The sequence below is a fragment of the Dipodomys merriami genome, unplaced genomic scaffold (assembly GCF_024711535.1).
Source record: "Dipodomys merriami isolate MVZ:Mamm:240054 unplaced genomic scaffold, mDipMer1.0.p SCAF_5, whole genome shotgun sequence".
Lineage (NCBI taxonomy): Eukaryota > Metazoa > Chordata > Mammalia > Rodentia > Heteromyidae > Dipodomys > Dipodomys merriami.
In genome coordinates, this window is record NW_027206068.1 from 65,303,394 (window position 1) to 65,317,952 (window position 14,559).

General features: G+C 38.6%; 1 protein-coding gene across 4 annotated transcripts in view; it reads left to right on the forward strand.

Annotated features, from left to right (window-relative positions):
• Positions 1-14,559, forward strand: part of Nup205 (nucleoporin 205) — a 113,299-nt gene that overhangs the window by 68,108 nt on the left and 30,632 nt on the right. For all 4 annotated transcript variants that reach the window (XM_069996840.1, XM_069996841.1, XM_069996839.1 and 1 more), the window contains exons 16-23: positions 993-1,092; positions 2,228-2,365; positions 3,692-3,881; positions 4,834-4,954; positions 8,461-8,542; positions 9,054-9,218; positions 9,509-9,633; positions 12,633-12,747. In XM_069996840.1, the coding sequence (XP_069852941.1) occupies positions 993-1,092; positions 2,228-2,365; positions 3,692-3,881; positions 4,834-4,954; positions 8,461-8,542; positions 9,054-9,218; positions 9,509-9,633; positions 12,633-12,747 (1,036 nt within the window). The remainder of the gene's footprint in view (positions 1-992; positions 1,093-2,227; positions 2,366-3,691; positions 3,882-4,833; positions 4,955-8,460; positions 8,543-9,053; positions 9,219-9,508; positions 9,634-12,632; positions 12,748-14,559) is intronic.

Consider the following 14,559-nt stretch of genomic DNA (forward strand, 5'->3'; position numbering starts at 1 on the left):
GTTCAAAGCCAGCCAGCCCAGGCAGGAAAGTCCGTGAGACTCTTAGCTCCAGTAAACCACTAGAAAACTGGAAGTGGCGCTGTGGCTCAAGTGGTAGAGCGCTCGCCTTGAGCTGAAGTGAGCAGGGCAGCGCCCAAGCCAAGAGTTTAAGCCCCACGACCTACCAAGAATTAAAAAAAAAATTACTAAAAAATTCATTATTATTTGATGTCTTTTTAAAATTTAGAAACACTTCCTTAAAAATATTAGAAAATACAAAAAGTCAATAATTTAAATACAATAAAATGCTATCCCATTCCAAACTCAGTAGAGTTTGGTAGAAATAATGATTTTATAGTAGCACATAGCTATGGTACATAGCTTTTAAGCCCATTTTTTAAAACATGGGGATAATAACAATGTCATTCAGAGCAAGCTACCTAGTGATTGTATCTTTTTATCCTTGCCTGTGTTATGTGAGGGAATCCTGGTCTAAGATGCCCTGGTTGAGCCTTGTAGCACGCTTACTGCCATGACATCTAGTCTGTGGGATTCAATCACTGCTCTGAGCTCTTTTTTTTTTTTTGAAGTGACAGTGATGAGTTGAGATGAGATGACGTCTCAGTTCTTTTCCATATAGTGAAGTTCTTAGGGAAAATGTAAAATATTACTCCTTGGAGAAATCTGATACTGTTCAATTATCCATTGACTATGACTATGTCCTAAATATTTTCAATTTGTAAATGAGCCCAAACTTCTATAGAATACTTCTTAAGTAAAGATTGAAAAAATTTTTTTTGACTAAGAAGTGAACTAATCCATCATCCTTCATCAAAATAAAGGAATATGAAGTAGGATTTGCATTCTGTTTATTATAAATTAATGAAGTAGAACAGGGCTTTGTCATTCATTATTTTGGAGAAAATGATGGGAGGAAAGCTAAGCCTGGTAAGTTTCTACCTTGTACAACTCTATTGTACTAAAATATTTACTTCTTATTTTCTTATTTGTAGTGGGAAGTTGCTGAGGTAGTTTTGGAGGTGTTTTATAAACTACTCAGAGATTATGAGCCTCAGCTTGAAGATTTTGTGGATCAGTTTGTGGAACTACAAGGTAATTCATTTACTTCTGCCACTTTTCAATAAGATGTCAGCGCTTTATAATTTATTTTTCTTATTTTTTAAATATATTTTTATTGTGAAAATACTGTACAGAGGGGTTACAATTACATAGGTAAGATAATGAGTACATTTCTTATCAAGCATTGTAACCCCTTCCCATCCCTTCGTATCCCCCCCTCCCCCCCCGTCCTCCCCCTCCATCTCCCCCCAAAAGTTGTAAAGTTCGTTTTTTGACATAATGACTTGTACATCTCATTGTTGCAGTGGGTCCTTCTGTATCCCTGTTTTAACAATTTGTTTTTTTTCCCTTCCCCTCCACATATACCAACATTATATATAGTGAAAGCAGGGGTTATACCATGGGGGGGGGCACACATACAAGGCAACAAAGACATAATCTTATAAATATGTTAGAAACAATCGCATGAAAGATCTCTCTCTCTTTTTTTTTTTTTGGTCAGTCGTGGGGCTTGAGCTCTAGGCCTGGGAGCTGTCCCTGAACAATTCAGCTCAAATGCTAGCACTTTATAATTTAGTTAATAACATATACATTATATGTAAGTTAAAATTCATAAGTTAAATTAGAACTTAATCTTTTTTTCATTATTTCAGTCCTTTCAATTGTTCAAGAATAAGCAAAATTTTATTGAAGTTCAAGAATATCACATTATAGATTCTTTTTTTATGCGGGGGGGGGGGGGGTTGTGTCCAGTCGTGGGCTCTGAAATCTGGGCCTGGGCGCTGTCCCTCAGCTCTTCAGCTCAAGGCTAGCGCTCTACCACTTGAGCCACAGTGCCACTTCCAGCTTTTTTTTCTGCTTATGTGGTGCTGAGGAATCGAACCCAGGGCCTCATGCATGCAAGGCAAGTGCTCTACCACTGAGCCACCTTCCCAGCCCATATTATAGATTCTTTAATGCATTGACTAACTTCTTTCTATGTGCTGTCCAGTATTTCCCATAAGGGGAATTAATATTCTATATAGCCTGTGTTTCTGTCTCTAACTTGAAAATTGCTTTATCTGTTTAGATCCCATTTAAATTCCAAATCTAATCCGTTCTTACACATTCATAGAAATCAAGGATATGACTAATTCACCATCTTCTGGACTTTGTATGCTCTATTTAGGAGAAGAAATCATAGCTTATAAGCCACCCGGCTTTAGTCTGATGTATCACCTTCTGAATGAGTCACCAATGTTGGAACTTGCTCTTAGTTTACTGGAAGAAGGAGTTAAGCAGCTTGATACCTATGCTCCCTTTCCTGGTATGTGTCTGAAAGTTTCTATGTCTTAAAAACAGTTTTGATGTTTTCATTTTTCATCAACTGAGTATTTAAAATAGATTATCTCTGGGTGATTCTTGTACTGTAAAATTCAATCTACAGTGGTGTTTTTTATGAGCGGATTTAATGAGACTGTAACATGTGTCCTCCCAGATCAGAAAGTATAAAAGCTACAGATAGGAACTGCCATTTTGAATCTTTAACACACTCATTTTATGCATGGGAAGCAGGAAATGTTTTTCTTCTCCATCTGTTCCTACTTTTAACTAGTCATATGGAAATAAATCCTTTATAAAACTTATAAACAAACAAGTAACTGACAGTATTTTGTAAGTGAAAACAGGCATTTTCAGTGTCTCTGCATCTGTTTTATTAGTTTATATTACTTTCCTATTACTTTCACATGTTTGCTATGTGTACATGTAAGTCTGAAATCTTTTGTTTTCTTTATAGTACTTCGATTTACTATAATACTCAATAAATTCTATTATTGGCATCATTTGTTACTTATTGAGTGCTTACTATGCATTTGACTTTTAAAAGCACATCATGTGTGCTAATGCATTTATTCTTTACGAAATTAGGCCCCAGAGCCCATGCTTCCACCATTATGCTATATTGCCTATTAATGTAGCCATGATCTGAAAAAGTCACATTTTAAGCACAATGAGCTGTAATTGTGTAGTTATATAATACAATACAGAGATAAGAAACCATAAGAATAATTAGGTGAAAAAATTACATTTGGTAGGATTACCAGTGATCCTTATACTTCCTGTGGGTTTCTTTTTGTGTGTGTGTGTAACAAAATGGTTATATCTTTCTTGAAGTCAGTTTCTGAACCTTGGATAATTAACAGCTTGGCCAAACTATTCTTTATTGTGGATGCTGTCCTGGGTGTTGTAGGCTTCTGCTAGCTCAATGTTAATTACACTTCCCCAATTTTGACAGACTATGACAGGCAACAGGGTTGAATGTCTTTGGGGGCCAAATCACTCCAGTGTTGAGAACTGCTATTCTAAAGAATTGGGGAATAGAAGTCAGAGGCTGGTGGTTCAAACCTATAATACTAGCTGCTCAGGAGGCTGAGATCTGGAGGATTGCAGTTTAAAGCCAGCCGAGGCAGAAAAGTCTGTGTGGCTCTATCTCCAAAATAATCAACAAAAGATCAAGTAATTGACTAATACAGGAACAGTCAAGTTTAAAAAGATGAGAGCCTTTTCAATGTAAAACTTGTTTTTTTTTCCTTTTCCTAAGAACTTATTGAGTTTCTAACATTTAAATTATAACTATACTTTTGGTTTATAGGAAAGAAGCATCTGGAGAAAGCAGTACAGCATTGTCTTGCACTTCTCAACCTTACTATGCAAAAGGAAAATCTCTTTATGGATCTTTTAAGAGAGAGTCAACTGGCTCTCATAGTTTCTCCTTTAGAACAGCTGTTACAGGGAATTAACCCCAGAACTAAGAAGGCAGACAATGTGGTAAACATTGCCAGGTGAGTTACCTTTGTAGGTTAAGAAATAATGATGGATGGCTCATCAGGGGAATATTCTAGCTTTGATTTCTAAGTGGTTTTTTTAAAAAAATTATATCTATTGTATCTCTGCTGCTGATGTTGATGATGGTGATGTTTTTGTCCTTTCAATTTTACCTTTTCTAGCGCTTTTGATATTAATTACTTTAAACCTTATAATTTCTTCCTAATTTGTCCCATGTCCTAAAGGCTTTAAATCTAAAATACCTTAATGCTGTTATTCTCCTGTAGGGAAAGTGGGATTTCAAGGATTGTGCTAGATAGGGAGTGAATAAAATCTTTCAAAATCTTTCTCTCTCTCTCTCTCTCTCTCTCTCTCCCTCCCCCTTCCCCCTCCCTCCCTCCCTCCCTCCCATTCCTTCCCCCTCTCTCTCCCCCTTCTTTCTTCCTTTCCCTTTCTCCCTCCTCCCCTCTTCCCCTTCCTCCTCCTTCTCTTCTACCTCCCCACCTTCCTTTCAATCCTCACTAGGTGTACAGGCAGGTGCGTGCACACATGTAAGCATGCACACGAGTGTAAGCTTTGGTGTTAAATTGGCTGTGGAAATACTGTCCCAATCTTTTGCTTCAGTTTCATACTGTGATATCTTAGTGTATGTGTATTTATATTCAAATCTCCCTTTTTTGTCATAGTGTATTTAGGGCCTGCCTTAATGATCTCATCTTAACTGGATTTACTACATACGCAAAGACAAATAGGTTCATTATGGAGTGAGACTTCAACATGTGAATTTTGGAGGCACATGATCTAGCCTGTGACAGGTTCTTTGTAGCCAAAAGGGAACACTTTTCTCTAAATTCATTCATAAGTACTATATGGGAATCTATGGTTCTAAATTTGATTGAGAATAGTGAAAAGCCAAATTTCATGACATTACTCCTCAAAGTTTTTTTTTAAATTATTGTTGTTCTAAAGGTACCTGTATCATGGGAATACTAATCCAGAATTAGCTTTTGAAAGTGCCAAGATTCTATGCTGTATCTCTTGCAATTCTAATATTCAGATAAAATTGGTTGGAGATTTCACTCATGACCAGGTAACTGATTTTATTATTGTTGTTTTTGGTTCTCTGCAAAGAGCTTAAGTATAAAAGATGAATGAAGGGGCTGGGAATGTGGCTTAACCTTAGAGTGGTTGCTTAGCCCTGGGTTTGATTCCTCAGTACCATATAAACAGAAAAGGCTGGGAGTGGCGCTGTGGCTCAAGTGGTAGAGTGCTAGCCTTGAGCACAGAAATTCTCAAGGACAGTGCCCAAGCCTTGAGTTCAAGCTTCAGGACCAGTCAAAAAAAAAAAAAAAAAAAAGAATGAAAACCTTACCCACGTATTTGGCTGTGATTATTTTTGAAGATAATACTGTTGGGTGATGCAGTGGACTTTGTATCCACAGGTATGTGGTTCCAAGGAGATCATTCAGAAAAAAGTATGATCACATGCATAGCATTTAGTACTATACTGGGCAAACTGTCTTTCAACAGAAAATTTTACTTTTCACTTAAATTAAGCATATTAACTTTTATTTTGCTTTTTGGGTAGTATTTGCTTTTTTTTTTTTTTTTTTTTTTTTTGTCAGTTGTGAGGCCTAAACTATGGGCCTGGGCGCTGTCCCTCAGCTCTTCAGCTCAAGGCTAATACTCTACCACTTGAGCCACCACTTCCGGCTGCTTCTGTTTACGTGATGCTGAGGAATTGAACTCTACCACTCAGCCACTCAGCCATCTTTCCAGCCGCTCCCTCAACATCTTTTTTTTTTTGTCTGTCATGGGGCTTGAGCTCTGGGCTTGGGTGCTGTCCCTGAGCTCTTCAGCTCAAGGTGAATGCTCTACCCTTTGCCACAGTGCGACTTCCAGTTTTCTGGTTGTTATTAGCTGTGATCCTCAGATCTCAGCCTCCTGAGTAGCTAGGATTACAGGTGTGAGCCACCGGCGCCAGCTATTGTTTGCTTTTTGGGTGTCATAATTTCAGAAAATTAAGGGTAGGGAAATACTCAGCTTATCACACAATTTTTTTTTTTTTTTGGACAGTCCTGGGGCTTAAACTCTGGGCCTGGGTATTACCCCTGAACTTCTTTTGTTCAAGGCTAGCTCTCTACCTCTTGAGCCACAGAGCCACTTCTGGCTTTTTTCTGTGTATGTGGCACTAAAGTAGTCGAACCCAGGGCTTCATGCATGTGAGGCAAGCACTCTATCACTGAGCCACCTTCCCAGCCCTAAAAGTTTAATTTTTGAAATTTCTTTTGATTTGCTTGTTATGTATTTTTTCTTATATGTTACAAAAACTGTATGTAATAAATCTATAAATGAGATAGGCTTACTCTAAGTACAGATATGTTTATGTATATTATTGTGCACACCAGTGTATATACTGAAGTGTATAGTTTTTTTGGGCCATGAAATGACTGTTGCTCTAATAACATTTTAAGTGATTATGTTAGTAGCTCTTCTTCCTGTTTTCGTTTTGCTCCCATCTTGCCTTATTCTAACTAAGTCTGCTTCTAATTCTGTGACAGTCATGAGCTGTCTGCATCTGTGATTTTCTGATGATCCGCATCTATGTCACATTGTTACCACACCATGCAAGTTATTTTTGTTTTTGTTTTTTTCTAGTGCTGAGGTTGAAATTCAGCGCCAAATGCTTTGTAGGCTCGTGTTCTACCACTTAAACCATGTTTCAACCCTTTTGTTTTTGTTATTTCTTTGAGTGGGGTCTTGCTTTTAATTTTAAGCAAGGCTGACTTGGACTGCAGTTCTTTTTTTAGGCTTCCTACATAGCCTGGTAACAGGCACATGCTACCAGATCCAGGTTGTATTGGTGGGGAAATGGTCTCTTAGTGCTGATTTCCAGCTGCAGAGTAGCTAGGATTATAGCTATGAACCACTGTGTGTGGCCCTTATTTTTACTTAAAAAAAAAAAAATTTGTTTTACCAGTCCTAGGGTTGGGTACTGTCCCTGAGTTTCTTTTTTTGCTCAAAGCTAGCACTCTACCATTTGAGCCACAGCGCCACATCTGGCCTTTTCTGTTTATGTGATACTGAGGAATCAAACCCGTGGCTTCATTCATGCTAGGCAAGTGCTCTATGAGTAAGCCACATTCCCAGCCCTATTTTTACTTTTTAAAGACAATATCTCTTTGATTAGGCTGGTGTAGAACTACCTTCTCTTCCACCTCAGTGGTAGGTGGCACTGCAGGCAAATGTTACACTATACCTAGCTCAGTTGTTCATCTTTTTATTCATAGTAGTTACTTTCTGTTCTCTTTTCTCTCTTTTGAGGACAGGATCTGATTATCTTGCCTAGGCTAGCCTTGAACTCCTGGGGTTAATGGATCTTCTTTCCTCAGCCTTACAAGTATCTGGAACTATAGGTGTATTCCACTCACTACTTGTATTTAATACTAGTTGAATTCTGTTGAATAGCTCTCATGAACAGTCTTTTTGTTTGTTTGTTTCTTCTGTGAACGTAGATCCCATCGTATCTGTGTTAGAAACCCCTGCTTTAGTTAAAGGCTTTTATTATATCCTTCCTATTAAAGTTCTAATCAGGAGCTATTCTGACACTCTAGGTGAGACACATCTTCATTTTGTGTGTAATTGCTCCTCATACCGCAAAATATTTAATGTCATTAAGTTCCTTTTCACTACAGGTCAGTAGTAATCTCTTTGTAAATGCCTCCTGAAATAGTGGTACCATAAGGTTGAGGAAAAACACTGCAGTATTTTTGTGTGGCTTCTAGATGGAATTCATGAAACTCATGATAGTCAGAGCATAATGATTATTTTTGGCTTGTTGACTTTTTTTTTTGAGACAAAATCTTGCTAAGGCTGGGTGCTGGTGGTTCACGTCTATAATCCTAGCTACTCAGGAGGCTGAGATCTGAGGATTGTGGTTCAAAGCCAGCCTGGGTAGGAAAGTCTGTGAGATTCTTATCACCAGTTAACCACCAGAAAACTAAAAGTGGCACTGTGGCTCAAGTGGTAGTGCTCTAGCCTTGAGCCGAAGAGCTCAGGGACAGTGTCCAGGCCCAGAGTTCAAGCCCTACAACTGACAAAAAAAAAAAATCTTGGTATGTAGTATAGGGACACTTAGAACTTGCCATTTTCTTGCCTTCTCTTGTGTGCTGGGATTATAAGCTTGTACTCTTGTTTTTAATTTATACTATTACTGATTTGAACATTATTAGGTTTCTTTTTCTTTCTTGCTTTTTTTTTTTTTTTTTTTTTTGAGATAGGGCTGTATTTTGTACTTACACTAGCCTGACATACACATTGTAGTCAAGGCTGGCTTCAAACTCAGTGATTCCACTGCCTTTTCTTCCTGAGTACTGGAATTACAGATACACCTCTCTGTCTGGCTTACATTAATTATTCCTAGAGACTCATGGCAGTTTAAGAAACTGAATTTTCTGTTAATTAATGAACTAAAACCTAACCACTTAGAGCAGATTAGCCATTTTCCCACAGATGACTGTGTATACTATATTATGATATCTCTGATAATTTGACAGTTTTGATTAATTAATAATTTTCCTGTCTATATTGTTTCAGAGTGTAAGCCAGAAGCTGATGGCTGGATTTGTAGAGTGTTTGGATAGTGAAGACACAGAAGAATTTGTACGTGTAGAAGAGGGTAGGCCTCAGATTAACCTGTATAGTTCTTACTGTGTGTTTAGATACTTTATATAAAAAACATAATACAAAACTTAACATTCTTATCTGTGTATTTGAGACATAGGAAAAGTTGATGATATGCTAAATGGCATGTATAAAGGTTTCTGGATTTCTTTTTTTTTTTTTTTTTGGGTCCGGTCCTGGGGCCTGAACTCTGGGCTTGGGCGATGTCCCTCGGCTCTTCAGCTCAAGGCTAGCGCTCTACCACTTGAGCCACAGCGCCACTTCCGGCTTTTTTCTTATATGGTGCTGAGGAATCGAACCCAGGGCCTCAGGCATGCAAGGCAAGCACTCTACCACTGAGCCAACTTCCCAGCCCCTCTGGATTTCTTTAGTAAATCAATATAATAGCTTGTCAGGGAAGCTAAGTTAAGTAATCCTGGATGTTTGGAATACCTGCTTCATATTTTTAAATTTGATTTAGATTGACTTTGTATTGTTTGGTAAGTTTTTGTGTTTTACACATTAAGGCTCAGAACTTGAAAAGAAGTTAGCTGTAATTCGTCATGAGACAAGAATCCACATCTTGAATCTTCTCATCACATCTCTGGAATGCAATCCTCCCAATCTCGCTCTCTACTTGTTGGGCTTTGAATTGAAGAAACCTGTCAGTACCACAAACCTACAAGATCCAGGTATAGTGTTTATTCTTTTTCATATGTGTGCATTTAAGTGGTCTTACTGAATTCTGGATTCATTGAATAATTCATTAAAAACTGTGTACATGTGAAAGTTAATGTGATAGGCCAGTCTTTAGGACTTTGATCAAGACTGGATAAACAATTTTACAGAGTTGGCATTTTTCAATGTTTTTTTTATCAGTATTTGAATGGTATTAGAAGAGCATATGTTTATAATGTTGGATTTTTGTAATGCTATCCTAGGGTTTCCAACACAAAAGTTGTTTCCTTTTGGTTTTATGTAGGAGTGTTGGGTTGCCCCCGGACATGCCTGCATGCTATCCTAAACATCTTGGAGAAAGGAACAGAAGGGCGAACAGGGCCGGTGGCAGTGCGGGAATCTCCTCAACTGGCTGAGCTGTGTTACCAGGTACATAGGTGTCACTTTGTAGAACTGAGTGGAAGAGACTGGATGAGTTAACACAGGAGAATAAGACTGAGTTGAAATGAGCTCACTTTTATTATGTTTGGATAGAATAAATCCATAGGAATAAACTCCAAGATTATGTAAATAGAAAGGTCCTATTGACAAGTGAGGGAAATTAAGATTTTTTTTAAAAAACAGATTTGGATCATACATAGGAACTCTCCAATATCTAGTAGTGCTATATTTAAAATGACGTTTTTTGGTGGGTAGTGGTGGATTTGGGTCAGATCTCTTGTCCCATGTCTGACCCCTAACAGGATAGGTGTGCTGTGAAACTTCTCTGGATCTGACTTTCTCAGTCTTTCTCAGTGAAATGAGCTGTTGAGATGTAGTGGGAATGTAAGTAAAATCACTTTTTAGGAACCATATGAATTATAAAATTCTATAGCTATGCAGCATGGTATAGAGGCAAAGGTCAAATAATGAAAACTTTATTCATTTGTATTTATGAATTTATTCTTATTCATTTTAGATATTTTAATAATTTGACTTTATAAAATGTAGTTAATGCCTCAAGTTATTTCACATTTTCTTGATAATGCATCATTAATTTTAGTGAAATATTGCTCTTTTTTTTTTTTTTTTTGGGTCCGGTCGTGGGGCCTGAACTCTGGGCCTGGGCGCTGTCCCTCAGCTCTTCAGCTCAAGGCTAGCGCTCTACCACTTCAGCCACAGCGCCACTTCTGGCTTTTTTTCTTTTTGCTTATGTGGTGCTGGGGAATCGAACCCAGGTCCTCTGCATGCAAGGCAAGCACTCTACCACTGAGCCACCTTCCCAGCCCTTGCTCTTATTTTTGTAGTTTTTCACTGTTCTGCTGTCTGGCTGTTCAAACATTGTTTAACAGTACTGTAGCTAGATTTTTTTTTTTTTTTTTTTTTTTTTTTTTTGGTCAGTTGTGGGGCATGAATTTAGGGCCTAGGCACTGTCTCTGAGCATTTTTGCTCAAGGCTAGCACCATTTTGAGCCATACCCCCACTTCTGTTTTTCAGGTGGTTAATTGGAGATAAGAGTCTCATAAGGAAGTGGTGCGGTGGCTCAAGTGGTAGAGCGCTCACCTTGAGCTGAAGAGTGCAGGGACAGCGCCCAAGCCCAGAGTTCAAGGCCCATGACCGACAAAAAAAAAAAAGAGTCTCATAAACTTTACTGCCCTGGCTATCTTTGACCTGTGATTCTCAGATCTCAGCCTCCTGAGTAGGAGGTAGGATTACAGATGTGAGCCACTAATGCACAACGTAACTATGTAGTTTGTTTCTTATGAGCCAAATACTTCCTTAATTGGGAAATAAACTTGCCCTATACAGTGCAGTGTAATAGAATTTCAAATGTAGATAGACGCAGTTGATAAGCTTAAGCATGCGTTAAAGGCAGATGAATAAGGGAAGAGAGAAGCAAGGTTTATGTGGAGAAGGAGATATAGGAGGGTGGAAGCATTTGCATTTCTCCTCTCCTGACCATCTTACCATCATAGGATATAGGCTGTTTTTCAAGATTGTCTGAAAATTTTATTTGTATTTTTAAGAAAATTAGGAGTCTAAATTTTTGTTGAAAATTTAGATTTTCAACAAAATTCTAGTTTTTAGAACCTTGTTCTGGCCAAACAAAATATTACACCAGCAGTCTACTATATATAACTTAGGATCTGTGACTTCACTGTCAGAATGATGTGGTTCAGGACCAGAACCGAGTTTAACCAGTGTGGAGTATCAGCTCTACATTAGATCTATATTTGAATAAGAAGTTGGTGCCATTTTTAGTGAAAAATAGTTCACCTATAGGTTTGTGCATCACCTTCAGAAAAAAAACTGGGTTTTGTTCAAGAAAATCTGGCCAGGCACTGGTGGCTCACGTCTATAATCCTAGCTACTCAAGAGGCTGAGATCTGAGGATAATCGTTCAAAGCCAGTGTTGGCAGGAAAGTCTGTGAGACTCTTATCACTAGTTTACCACCAAAAAACCAGTGGTGCTGTGGCTCAAAGTGGCAAAAAAGCTCAGGGACAATGTTCAGGCCCTGAATTTTGAAGCTCAGAACTGGCAAACAAAACAAAACACCAACAAAAACACATAAGTGGTTCAAGTGGTAAAGTGCTAGCCTGGGGGAAGGAGGAGGCTAATTGTAGATAAGAATCCCAGACCAGGGGTGGGGGGGTGGGAGAGGTTGGGGGGGTAGTAGGGGGAGGATGGGATGGGAAGGGGAAACAAAGGGGGAGGCTACAATGCTTGATAAGAAATGTACTCATTATCTTGCCCATGTAATTGTAACCCCTCTGTACAGTATTTTCACAATAAAAAAAATTAGAAAAAGAATGGGCTGGGAAGGTGGCTCAGTGGTAGAGTGCTTGCCTTGCATGCCTGAGGCCCTGGGTTCGATTCCTCAGCACCACATAAGCAAAAAGAAAAAAACCGGAAGTGGCGCTGTGGCTCAAGTGGTAGAGTGCTAGCCTTGAGCTGAAGGGCTCAGGGACAGCGCCCAGGCCCAGAGTTCAGGCCCCACGACCGGACCCAAAAAAAAAAAAAAAAATTAGAAAAAGAATCCCAGACACTTTCTTACATAGGCTGGCTTTGAACTTTAATTTATTGTTACGTATGTGAAGTGTGTGTGTGTGTGTGTGTGTGTGTGTGTGTGTGTGTGTGTGTGTGTGTGTGTGTGTGTGTGTGTGTGTGTGTGTGTGTGTGTGTGTGTGTGTGTGTGTGTGTGTGTGTGTGTGTGTGTCTGGCTTTGAACTTTATTGCTATGTATGTGAAGTAAGGTGTGTGTGTGTGTGTGTGTGTGTGTGTGTGTGTGCATGCATGCTGGTTCTGGAGCTTAAACTCAGGGCCTGCCCACTGTCTATTATACTTGAGTTGGTACATCTTAATTTTTCTTTGTAGTAACTTTAAGTTTATATTTTACCTTAACATGTACAATACATAAAAAACTGATGTAAGGATTTTTTTTCATTAGGTGATCTATCAGTTATGTGCATGTTCTGATACATCTGGTCCTACTATGAGGTATTTGAGAACCAGCCAAGATTTTTTATTTTCTCAGTTACAACATCTGCCTTTCTCCAACAAAGGTAGGACATTATTTTGACTTCTATAAGTATTTCAGATTATGGTCTCGTATTTATTTAGAGACAGGATCTTATAATATAGTCTGGCTTCAAACTCCTGATCCAGCTGTCTTAGGCTCCCATGTTACAAATGTATACCACCATGCCTGACTGTGGTCTGTTTTGATTTTGAATTGTTTATGTATATGTGAGCTATCTTAGGAATGTGTAAATATATCTTATAGTGTGCCTTTGTGTTTTTGCTTTCATTCTTGTGAGTTGGGGTTTTTAGACTTAGGGGCCTTTAATTGCTCAGGTTGCTTGTTCAACTAGCATTCTGTTATTTGAGCTCACTTTTTTTGGGGGGGGTGTCCTGAACTCTGGGCGCTGTCCCTCAGCTCTTCAGCTCAAGGCTAGCACTCTACCACTTGAGCCACAGCGCCACTTCTGGCTTTTTTCTTTTTGCTTATGTGGTGCTGAGGAATCGAACCCAGGGCCTCATGCATGCAAGGCAAGTGCTCTACCACTGAGCCACCTTCCCAGCCCTATGCAGACATTTCTACATGGGCTAGCCTTGAGCCCTGATACTCCAAATTTTATCCTCCTGAGAAACTAGAATTATATAAGTAAGTCAGTGGCACAACCTGCCACATAGGTCAAATATGGACTTTTCCTCATGTGACATCATGTGGGCTCTCAAAAATTTTGATTTGGAGCATTTATTTATGTATTTTTTCCAGTTCTTAAGTTTGAACTTGTGGCCTCACAATCACTTGATTTGCCTGTTTGGTTGACACTCCACCAAATAAGCCATGTCTTTAAGCCCAGCTTTTTGTTGCTTATTTTGGAAATGGATATTCTTTGTGCCTATGCTGGCCTTGAACCATGATTCTCTAGATCTCAGCCTCCTGAGTAGCTAGGTTATAGTTGTGACACACTGGTACTCAGCCCAATGTTGAACTTTTGAATTAGGGTTGCTCAACCTGAGAAAGCAGTTATAGTATCTGTTCTTATTTTGTTAGTTTGCTTCTGTGTTACTTTCATAATTTGTGCTTTGCAAGCTGCTGTTTTAGCTTCAAGCATAATTTGGCTTCTAATATAATCTGTCAAGTATGGAATTTGATTATTTTACTAACAAAGAAACCTTGAAAGTGGGCGCCAGTGGCTCACGTCTATAATCCTAGCTACTCAGGCTGAGATCTGAGGATCATGGTTCAAAGCCAGCCCGGGCAGGAAAGTCTGTGAGACTCTTATCTCCAGTAAAAACTGGAAGTGGCACTGTGGCTCAAGTGGTAGAGCGCTCGCCTTGAGCCAAACTGCTGAGGGACGGTGCCTAGGCCCCACCACTGACCCAAAAAGAAACATTGAAGATTCTGTTGAAGGAATAGAAATTATTGACTTTCAGCACAAAATTATATGATAAAACCCTTGGGTTGCATATTCCATGCATATTCGTATACATCTGTGTCTAAGTATACATACAATTGTATACATAAAAATATACACTCCCTACATACATACATACATACATTCACATACACACACATACATATATCCACATCAATTCAAGTCTTGAAATAAAAAGTTGAAAACAATAGTAATAAACATATTTTGTTGACATGACTAACAATTATCCCAAGCTAAATAAGTTTTAGCGAGATTCTTTTTTCTTCTTTTTGCTTGGCTTTAAATATTTTTAGTGTTTAGATTGTATTTAGATACATCAGTGCCTATAATCTTGTGGGTATAAGCTATTCTCTTGTTACCATTCAAGATTTAAAAGCCATGCATGTAGAAATAATTGATCACCTGGGAACCTAAGGTAGGAGGACCATG